The sequence below is a fragment of the Labeo rohita genome, chromosome 16 (genome assembly GCF_022985175.1).
Source record: "Labeo rohita strain BAU-BD-2019 chromosome 16, IGBB_LRoh.1.0, whole genome shotgun sequence".
NCBI lineage: Eukaryota > Metazoa > Chordata > Actinopteri > Cypriniformes > Cyprinidae > Labeo > Labeo rohita.
In genome coordinates this window covers 14,102,823-14,114,710 of record NC_066884.1, presented here as the reverse complement: position 1 = coordinate 14,114,710, position 11,888 = coordinate 14,102,823, and the positions used below count along the sequence as shown (strand labels likewise).

General features: G+C 38.4%; 1 protein-coding gene across 1 annotated transcript; it reads left to right on the top strand.

The window, feature by feature from the left end:
• The first annotated feature begins 6,661 nt into the window (after positions 1–6,661).
• Positions 6,662–11,571, top strand: pou3f2b (POU class 3 homeobox 2b). The gene has a single exon (XM_051130433.1). The coding sequence runs from the start codon at positions 7,561–7,563 to the stop codon at positions 8,851–8,853; it is 1,293 nt and encodes a 430-aa protein (XP_050986390.1). The 5' UTR covers positions 6,662–7,560; the 3' UTR covers positions 8,854–11,571.
• Positions 11,572–11,888: the final 317 nt, after the last annotated feature.

The window sequence follows — 11,888 nt, the reverse complement described above, 5'->3', positions numbered from 1 at the left end:
CCCCAAAGTAACACTGAAGGTACAGTATGACAGCCTGGGTTGAATTGAGTGATTTAGTATTCCAATAAATCATTGAAACAATCTAATTTCCTATAGATTTCAATTTCCCCTGAACAGATCGGCATTGATCGATTCCAGGTATAGAAACATGCCAGGCCTCTCTCAGGGCTCTGTGGTGAAGGACTGTCGCAGGAATGGTAGCTGCTTGTTTTTCCTGTAGAGCTGGACATCAGGATTTTGCAAAAATAATTATGGCCAGACTAAATCTGGTTTCTTGTTTGTTGGGTAATGAATACAGCACGTATTTGGACTCTACTGGCCTGCAGCAGTAGCTTAAATGATATGTGTTCAAATTATTAATACTTTTATTCAGCAAGGATGTCTTAAACGTGATCAAACGTGACAGTATAGACTAAAAATTCTATTTCAAATACAGTTGAGGTCAAAAGTATCTCCAAAATATTAATTATTTGACCAAAAAAAGAGGGATCATACAAAATGCATGTTATTTTTAATTTAGTACTGACTTGAATAAGATATTTAGCATAAAATATGTTTATATATTGTCCACAAGAGGAAATAATAGTTGAATTTCTAAAAAAGAGCCTATTCAAAAGTTTACATACACTTGATTCATGAGTTCCTTGTTTGTCCTGAACAGCTGAACTGCCCGCTCTTCAGGTCTCACAAATTCTTTGGTTTTTCATCATTTTTGTGTATTTAAACCCTTTCCAATAATGGCTGTATGATTTTGAGATCCATTTTTTCACACTGAGGACAACTGAGGGACTCATTTGCAACTATTTCAGAAGGTTCAAACGCTCACTGATGCTACATTAAGAGTGGGGGGTGAAAACTTTTGAATTTGAAGGTCAGGGTAAATTTAACTTATTTTATCTTCTGGGAAACATGTGAGAATCTTCTATAGCTTCTGAAAAACAGTACTAAATGGGAAAAAAAAATATGATATGTAGGCAAAATAAGACACATTTATACAATATGTATATCGTTTTATACACATCGTTTGAACCTTATGTAATGGCTGCTGAATATTTTTCATCACAAGGATAAAGTCCCTAACTTTTTTCTAGACTGTTCTTATCTTATTATTTATGTAACTGATATTGACAGGACATGAGATGTGACAGAAAACCATAAGTAGAAAAAGAGGAAGTGGGATGAGAAAATTACCAGAGGTGATTTGGAGCTCTGGTCATCTTGCAAATATGCAAGACCGCACAACATATTGGAGCATGTGGAGCTATGTCTCGGAATTTTTTATTGATTGTTTTCTTCAGTATAACTGGCATGCAAGATTTATGTTGATTGGCATTGAATTATGAGGATCAACGAAATCCCATGATGGTTCAAAGTTCAGTAACATTGGCTACATCTTTATCAATATATAAATCAGCAAAAACCATACACAGCACCCTGTAATTTATGGTGTCTGGGTAACATTAGACATACTCCATCTCAGACTCTTTCGGAGATGTTTTCTCCTCTGTGAAGTAAAGGTACATATCGGTTTATGTTGTGGAAAGCTGTATATCAGGTTTTGAATGTGTTGGGAGGCTGTTCACCGTCTCTCCTCTGGTTCTTCCCCCAGAGGCAGGAGCCTTATGGATCGCAGGAACGAGGAGGAGAAATAAATTGGAGAGTAGGATAAATCGATGCTTGACGGAGAGGCAAATAGACCTTCCAACCTCAGTCCAAACGCAGAGCTTTGGTTATTTTCCTTAGGGCTGTATTGGATTGGTTGACGACGGCTGAGGAGAGGGCTCAGACAAGACTTGGCCTACAAATGATGTCCTTTGTTTCATCCATTAATGTGTAAAGAACCTTTACCATTTTGGGGTGGACATTGGTCCTTTCTTGGGAGAAGGGAGTCTGGAGTTTCAAACAGCAATGTCAAATAGGGCGTATTGCATTTGGTTTGTTATAAATTCTTAAATTACATTGTATTCAAACACCTTCATGTTTCATCCTCAGTGATCAAAAGAAATGCATTCAAATCATGACTTGAACCCCATATAGAGTTGGCACTCAAAACACTATGGCAAACATCAAGCAACAGAGTCAATATCAACTGGTGCAAGCACAAATTTCAAGTATCATCTACAGAGCAAACTTGTCCGAAAGGTCAAACTTTAGAGAGCAACTATGTGCATGTGTGCATGAGATGCAAAGTGAGTTGTACAGTCTGAACTTACAAATGTATAATTTATTGATGTAAAACCTTTCCAATTTACAAATGAAATCTGTTCATTACATAAAGCAATTTTCACAAGACTTAGATTAAACCACTTACGTGGATTAATTTGACAAGGCCTTTATGACCTTTTCCGATATTCTAAGTTTAGGTTACCTGGATCCAAGATTTGATAAAATGTCTTAATTTGTATTTTAAAGATTACTGTTGTAAATGCACGGCAGAGTAGGTTGTTTTTGTTTTCTTTGCACACAAAAATTATTCTTGTAGTTTCATAAAATTAAGGTTGAACCACTGATGTCAGAAGGACTATTTTAACGATGTCCTTACTACCTTTCTGGGCCTCGAACATGGTAGTTGCATTGCTGTCTATGCAGGGTCAGGACGCTAGGTTTTCTTAAAAATATATTTGTGTTCCAAAGATGAACGAAGGTCTTATGGGTTTGGAACGACATGAGAGTGAGTAATTAATGACAAAATTGTAACTTTTGGGTGAACTATTCCTTTAAGTCTGTTTTACATGAACATCAAAAAATAATTCCTTACTATATGTCATATCTAACGTAATTTTTTCTTTGTGTGTATTTAAAGCATTTCCAGACCATGAGGACTAGGCTATTTTATGGTCTCAGGCAGGCTGGTAACCCATGCTTACATATGCAATCCACGCTACATTTAGGATCATAAGGCGTTTTACACGGAAACTGTTCCCAGATGTAATTTCCAAGAGAACTTTCATCTGTAATCTTTGTCCAAACTTGCAGTGTTGTTCCACTGCGGGGTTCTGCTGCAATATTGATGTTTCAATTAGAACGGCGTTACATACCGCCGCAGCCTCGTAACACGGTGCGTCTCCGACCATCTGCTGCACTTCCACATATGAAGAACGAGACACGTGGGGCTAATCGAGCTGCACATGAGCGATGGGACCAGGAGCTCATTCACGTCTCTATACAGATCGAGAGGAATCTCAGGTAAACAACATGCCTTACGTTATGTGTTTGGGCATATTACAACTCTCAGTAAGTTTGCCCTGCTAACCTACTCTCATTTTGTAAAGATAACAAGATACACCTATAGAGATTGTACATCTCTATGTCTGTAAAGGACTCTGCAAATGTCACTGAGGTGCTCATGTAAGTTTGTATTTACATTTAGCTGTCTGTTATTCTTCCCACGACCAGTGGATTTGACCTTTATACTGACTCCTATCGGTTTGGATGCATGAAGTTTGCTTATGTGTTACGTGCAATTATTATGACTGGTCGCCTGGTTTATGTGATTTTTTTAATCCCTCAATTAAATTTTAAATAAAAAATATTTTTCTTACTAAACATACTGAGTGTTAACAATGAGTTTAATTCCTTAAATCAGATTTTTAAATGTATTAAAATATTGCAAGCGTGATATTTTGCAATCCTCAACATTTGGTTTCGTCCTGGTTTCAACCTGTTGTTCATTGGAAAACATGCTGAAGCGATTAAAGGTTTAGATGCTTGATTCAAATGAATGCAGGCAGTCGTCTGTTATTTGGCATTGTTTATTCTGACGTAAGTGTAAATAAAACACAGTAGATGATTTTTCTTCGTCTCGTAGGTTGTGCCATTTGAACCTAGCTCTTCTGTGGGAAAAAAATCCCACATTTTTTCTACTGATCTTGCTCAAGTGGAATGATTCAGAGTCTCTGAAGATGTTCGAGTCACTTTTGTTGCGTGGATGGATCACATAACAGGTCTCCACTTTGCCTCACAGGGGTGGTCTCTTGCGCCCCCCACAATGGATGCAGACAATCGGTAGCCAATTGTAGTGAGGGACAGATTTAACGACGTCTTTGTGTGGATTAATTGCATGGGATTACTAGATTCTCGGTGCAAGACCTGTTCAACAAGAGCTGTATAAGGATACTCCCCCACTGACAGAGATGGTTCTCTGTCATCCGCCATTCCTAAACAATCCTACACACACGCAGTTTAATTTCCTTTTTATAATTAATAGCTAATTCACATTTTTCTGGAATACTGGAAAGTGCAACCCGGCTTTAGTGTGTGATTTATACACTGGTTTTAAAGGTTTTAAAAATGTAAAGTTAAACGTTATGTAAATAAAGGTAAGTTAGCTATTTTTTTTTTTTTTAGCGCGTGGTCTGGCGATGTTCTCTTCCGCAATGAAAATAGTTAACTTGGTGCCACTTACAGTTAGCTAAACACCGGTTATCGAAAATACTTAGTAAACAAAACACAGAATTTTTATTTGTAATATCAATAATGATTTGTGGTGCATTACCACAGGACTTACCGCTGGACAAGCGCGACTGGCGTGCTGTTGCTATGGTTACCTGGTTTGGCTATCGCGATTTATTAGTGTTAAAGTACACGTTCGGATTAACTCGTAACTTGCATTGTACGTCTAAAAACCTTAATGAAACCTGTATGAAACAGTGTGTTTTTGCTAAGACCACTTGACACCCCCCTCCCCCTATATTCTTCTCTGCTTTTATGGCAAGATATTTGGTTAATCTTTTTTTGCGTCTCAGGTGAGCAGACCGCCATTGATTGGCGTAACTATGAGAAGAGTTTGATTATTGTGTGATTTAAAGCATGTCTTTGTAAAATGTAATTAATTATTTTCAATCAGTATTTGAACATGACCGGGATCTTGTGTGAAAATCCACAGAGGGAAATATGTTGATGTATGGGGAGACAGTTACCTAATTAGACCATAAAAAATGGAATCTTTACAGCATGCGGGTCATATAATTACTGTTAATTTAACGCTCAGATTCCCTGTCATTAATTTTTATTCCCTTAAATGTAGTTTGGCAGCGGCTCCCCGAGCTCAGAAATAGATTTCACTGTATTTGAGAGCGCGCTGGCCCTTCCAAATGAATTACCATAGACCCCACAGTCCAAATAACAAGACTCGCATCATTTATGCGTTGTTAAGCCATGTAATTGAACGATCCATAGTTTGCATATTATACCATTAAAGTAATGTGCTTTGGTTTTCTCCCAACACGACTATTTAAGCTTCTGTGGCGTTGTGGTAATTCTCTGAATTACAACCTTAATTGCCATAAATGTTCTTTTGATTTGGGTGATTTCACTGTTACGCCACAATGATGTTCATTATTGCGCGGATGAATTTCCGGAACGTGTCTTTAAAGTTCTCTTTTTTTCGTTTTTGGAACGCCCTTTAACCCCCAATTAGGCCGTCTGTATAGAGTTTTTATGCGTCTTTTACCTGCTTTCCTTGGTTAAATGATTACTGGATGCCTCGGAATTGTTTTGGGAAACTTTTTTAATCGACATGCAGACCACACTGTACAACAAGAACTTCAGAAGGCTTATAGGCCCATCTGGAAACAAACATATTGAAACATTTCAAACAAAACGTTTGTATGCCCATAATAATCATGAAATAACATTAGCATTTCTTAAACCCTTTCTATAGTAGTTTTAAAAATTGAATTCGTTATAGTAGTTTAAGGTAAATGTGTTGAATGTTATTGAAGGCCTACATTATGGACTTTATTGTTTTTCCACCTTGTTTATTATGTAGATATTGCTCAGCCAGGCGTAATTGGATGGTGCTGTACACATTGCATCAAAGTTCATTAGTTGTGCAAATTACACTTTATTTACTGCTTTTAAACAGTTCCTTAAAATCAGCTGATCTCTCTCTCTCTCTCTCTCTCTCTCTCTCTCTCTCTCTGTCTGTCTTTCTTGTTTCTTTTTGTCTTTTGTCCATTGCCCATTCTGATTTACGTAGGGCCTTCCAGAGGAGGCGATACTGGTGACGTATGAGGCGTTGTTTAATTTACTGCTCTCTATAGCAACCAGCAGCGCTGCTGAAAAAATGTCCCCCTCCTCGGACAATGTCGTGTGCTTTTCTTTACAGAGGCTCACAGAGAAGCCAGCTGGTCAGCTTTAGACACCTGCGGTCCCAAACGGCCCTCTGTTTTCCCTCTGAAATATTCCTTTGACTTGTGCACCGTGCAAACCCAGAGGAAAAAATATATTTTTGAAGATTTATAAGGCTAAAGACAAGTGTAATTAGATATTCAAAATGCTAATTAGATGTTTGGAGTCATAGCTGTATTTAGAATTATATTTGTAATTAAGTATAAAACAAAATAAACATATAGATTGCACTTACCGCCGAATAAATGGCATGTTTCAGAAAGCCACTGTGAAAGACACGTGCTTCTGTCTGTGAATTAGAACTTCTCTTTGAACCAAATCGGCGTTATTCTGTTTTATCTGGGATCGGATAAGACAAACGCAATCTATACCTAAAAACGTTCATATTATGAGAGTTTTTCGTCTTCTTTCAGTCATTAAAAATGGTAGGCTGTTTTAATTTATTTTGCCTATTTATTAACTTTTCACGTACTTTTTAGTACTCTTTAGTATTTATTTATGCTTTACAGAGATGGCAAGGTACAGTTTATATATACAGCCAACACATTTTCTGCTCTTTAATTCTGAATGAGAAAAATGACAACATCATATCATGTTTTTCTTTCTTAGTTTCACCTACTTTAAAGCTGATGTAAGGTACATTAATATAGGCCTATTTAAAATATGTAATAGAATTGAATGTTAGCATGTTAAAAGAAATACCTGCCTCAAAATAAACACCATTTTTGTTTCTTTTTTTGTTCTTTCGATTTTTCTTTCTTTTGGGAAAAAAAAACTTTTAGTAATCTGAGCTAGAGACAGCATAATTTCCTCCATCATCAAAGTTTTTGCCTGATGGCCAGCAAACTTAGCTGTTTATTTTAAAGCATTGGTTTGTTTGTGGCAGTTCTTGAAACTCAAACACCTGAATGAGACAAACGATATTTTAAACAAATTAGTTAATACTTTTTAAGCGTGGTCTGCCAATTTTTTTTTTCTTTAATACTCTGAAAATTCTCCGTAAAGTCCGTAAAGTTGACTGTGTCCAAATACCTTTTCAAGGGCAGCAAACATCACGCTAGAAAGATTGAGATAGTTTCCCTTATTTGACAAATGAAACCCCGAACCTGTAATCAATAAATATATGAAATGACATCATATCCAAGTTTTCATTTATTGCATAAATTCTACTGAATAAGACACATACATAACGTACATACACACACAAAACCGCAAATTCCGTAAGAGACAAGTTTGATATGAATTTCTCTCCAAGTTATAAAAATCATAACCTTTGATGTTCTTCGGTCCGGTCTTGGTGGCCCGTCGGTCCCTCACATTTCAGAGGTGCTGCAGGACACTGAGTTCTTTTGAGGGAAAGAGGCAGTGTTTGTTAAGACTCTCGAGCATCCAATGAGCTGAAGGCTGCCTCGAAAAAACGCGTCCATCATGGCTTTCCAGCCAATGCGCGGCGTCGAGGGGCGGAGCTCAGGTGCGCGCCGCTGCGTCCACTTGGCAAAGAGCCTGGGAGACGCCTGTGGCAAAAGAGTAACTGTCAAATGCAAGGTTCCTTTAATAGGAGCGATCAGTCCGGCTCCGAGAGTCATGGCGACTACAGCATCCAATCATTACAATATCCTCACCTCCAGCCCATCTATTGTACACTCGGAGCCTGGGAGCATGCAGCAAGCCACGGCTTACAGGGACGCGCAAACCCTGTTGCAGAGTGACTACTCACTGCAGAGCAACAGTCACCCGCTCAGCCACGCGCACCAGTGGATAACAGCCCTGTCACACGGAGAAGGAGGTCCGTGGTCGTCCAGTCCCCTCGGCGAGCAGGACATCAAGCCAGCGGTGCAGAGCCCCCGGGACGAGATGCACAATTCCAGCAATTTACAGCATCAGTCGCGGCCACCCCATCTGGTACATCAGGCGCACGGGAACCATCACGATTCAAGGGCATGGAGAACGACGACGGCGGCTCACATCCCCAGCATGGCCACGTCGAACGGACAGAGCCTTATTTACTCGCAGCCCGGGTTCAGCGTGAACGGTCTCATCCCGGGCAGCGGCCAGGGCATCCACCACCACAGCATGCGCGAAGCGCACGAAGACCACCACAGCCCGCATCTCAGCGACCACGGTCATCCACCGTCCCAGCACCAGCACCAGCCGCACCAGAGTCACCACGACCACTCGGACGAGGACACGCCGACCTCAGACGACTTGGAGCAGTTTGCCAAACAGTTCAAGCAGCGGAGGATCAAGCTGGGCTTCACGCAGGCGGACGTCGGACTAGCTTTGGGAACGCTCTATGGAAATGTGTTTTCGCAGACCACGATATGCAGGTTTGAGGCCCTGCAACTCAGCTTCAAAAACATGTGCAAGCTCAAGCCTTTGTTGAACAAGTGGTTGGAGGAGGCAGACTCCACATCTGGCAGCCCCACGAGCTTGGACAAGATAGCTGCGCAGGGGAGGAAACGCAAAAAGAGGACTTCCATCGAGGTAAGCGTCAAAGGGGCTTTGGAGAGCCATTTCCTTAAGTGCCCGAAGCCAGCCGCGTCGGAAATTACTTCGCTGGCGGACAGTCTGCAGTTGGAGAAAGAGGTAGTGAGGGTTTGGTTTTGTAACAGAAGACAGAAAGAGAAACGGATGACTCCTCCCGGCGGACCTCTGCCGGGTACCGAGGACGTATACGGAGACACGCCGCCGCATCACGGGGTTCAGACGCCCGTTCAGTGAGAAAAGACACAAACAACACAAAAACAAGGACATATCTTTATCATACTGACTGCCTCAGTCTTCATTTATGATTACGTTCACATTTGGAGCTATCCAAAGTGAAAGCAGCTGCGGTTTAGACTACTACTGAGGCGGGAGAGCAGATTATATCCGTCTTCAATGTTACTCAAAATTCGTACCGCTGCAACAGAGGGGACCGTGCGTTCCCCGCGCCAGCAAAGAGAACGGTTGTTCTGTGAATACCCAGCACTGTGAAAAGACGCAGTTTTAAGGTGTAACCCTACTATTTATCAAACACTTTGAGACGAGCGAAATGTCCCTCAAACGCGAGCATTGGGTGTCCCATAGCCAGTTGTTTACATCTAGGCGCATTCACTGCTTTTTCTTTTTGCGGGATTAGCCTGAAAAGTGACTAGTGCCGCAGCATTTGACAAATACACGCCATTTTTACTTTTGTTGTGGGCGACTGAGGGTGAACATCGATTCGATTGAAAAAAACAACAACATCAGTGTGACATGCATCCACCCACAGTATTCAACTATTTTCTTGGGATCAAAAGGCCTTTCAATACTATTATTATTATTACTGCTGTTATTATTATTATTATTATTATTTTATAAACAGCATGGTTATGTACCAGTTCTCCTACTCGTGGAGACACTCGTTTGAGGTGCAAGGTCACACTAAACAGATGTTGTAGTCTTGGCGCCAAGAAATTAGTCTCACACAATTGATTCTGGTCCCTTTCTCCGTTTTATCAATACGGATGGGTCCAAATTGAAAAGAAATAAAAAGAAACTTCCAGCATCGAGCTGCAGACAGGTCACCCGAAGGGCTAGCGACAAAAACCTGGCATTTCCTTCGATCTAGTCATATTTCCATAAAATACAATTGTTTCACAGGACTCCACACAGTGCTGTAAATATTGTATAATTTTTAAAGGACATAGCTACGTTATTCTCTCACTTGAGCACTTTTTCGTATCATTTTGAATTTGGAAAAGATTTTAGAGGGTTTTGTTTATTTTATTTTTGTCTTATTTGTTTAACATTAGAGTCTTGGTATATTTTGCCTTTATATTTATAGTCATTTAGCAGAATATCGCTTGCTATCTCTTGCCGAAGTCAGTTGCTTTTTAACCCACATTCAGCTGCTTTTTTATAAATTATGAGCTGACTTTACTATATGTTTATGTATAGTAAACAATGTTCAGTCTTCAACAATGTTAGCACTATTTTCTACCCAACGAATTCAATATTATATATCTCAAACATTTGAATGTCTTTTTTAATTATTTTGAAATAGAGATTATTTACACAGTATCGTGGAGAATGGGAAAAAGCAAGTGATGTGACCTGCAATATTTTCATTTGACGTCAAACGATTCTGCATTGTTTCTTATGACAAAGCGTTTTGTGTTACTTTATATTTCCATCATTTAACAAGCATATCAATTTATAAAACGAGCACTATTATTATTATTATTATTATTGTTATTATTATGAAATATTCTCCACGTTTACCCAACATCAGAGCTATACAGTAAAAGGATACTTGGACTTTGAATTTAACTGTTTTTGTTCTATTAGTTTTTTTGTGCTTTATAGTTCTTCATTGTGTTGGTTCCGATTCGCATTTATAGGGACACGATGCAGTGATGATTTACTGAAAATGTAAACACTGGAAGGCTGGAAAAATTAGAATATTTTTCCCAGGGGCTTGCTATACGTCACTATGTGTAAATACAATACAACAATCAGAAATTATTATTATTATTATTATTATTATTATTATTATTATTATTATTATTATTTTCTTATTGTATTATTTTGCTTATATTTTAATTCATATTTTGGTGTAAATCTATTCCACAGAAATTCCAGGGACATCTGTTATTATCGTTCTACCTTTTTTGTTTTTCAAAAGAAACATTTACATAGATTAATTGATCAAACTGTCATGTAATTCTACAAATACTGTGGGAGCTATTTATTTGTCGTTTTATTTACTCTGTCAGAAAGACTCCATCAAACGTTGAACTGGATGATTTTGTGGGTATAATAAAATGCGCAGAGGTTGTGATAGAAATTTGATTTTGTAGCATATGCTGTTTTTTTCTGAATCGAAGAACCTGACATTTTATGTCGTCGGGTGTAAAACAATATGCGGACAAAGCCTGTATTTTATTAACGTCTAGGTCAAGTTTTTAAACGAAATTTTAAAACGTGAAACCGAATTAGCACTATACGTTCAAATGGCTTATGTCACCGCAATCAAATGAAACTGAGTTCGTGAAATTTGTAAGGCACAAAAAATGCAAACCAAGACGTTTTTTTTGTTTTCCCTGAAATGGAAAAAAAAAAAAGTAAATATGATAAAGCGGACAGAGAAACTGAGAACTGACACAGATGTGTTGCTGAAGCTTTCTTATCTTTTTGCGTTTAACACAGCGCGCTGGTTTTTGTGTACTGCATTTATCAGTATAAAAATGTTCGGCCTGTGTTTAGAAAATGTAAACTAATTAGATTTAAATGTTGCAGATTTTGTAAAGAACCAGTTATTAAGAACTATTATTTATGGTGTCGCTTAGTTTGTGGCATCAAAACGTGGGCCTTAATATAGGCCTTCTTTTATGGCATTATTTATATCGCGTGTTTATATTGTTGCTGTCTTTGTTTGCAACGTAGTTTGTCAGTTCGAAATTATTTAAAATTTGATATAGGCCTAATTTTAACAACAATAAACCATAAAATATATTTTAATGATAATGTGAAGCCTTCATAATTTCATAACGATTAATGATAGTGAACAGAATTACGTTTTTTAATCTTACATGTTTTTTCGTGGTGCTTGCTTGGAATGTTTGCAATAAGTAAATCGTGAAAATCCCAGTCTCTTAATAATCTGTGATTTCTAGATAAATTATAGATGCAACCTGACTAGTTCACAAAGTTTCAAAGTAATACAATTTCTCCATATTTGAGAAAACAATACATTTAAGACCAGAATTGAGTGTACTAATACCGTGATTGTG

What these genes read in the sequence shown, in the direction of transcription:
- pou3f2b (XM_051130433.1), top strand. Translation starts at nt 7,561, where the DNA reads ATGGCTTTCCAGCCAATGCGCGGCGTCGAGGGGCGGAGCTCAGGTGCG.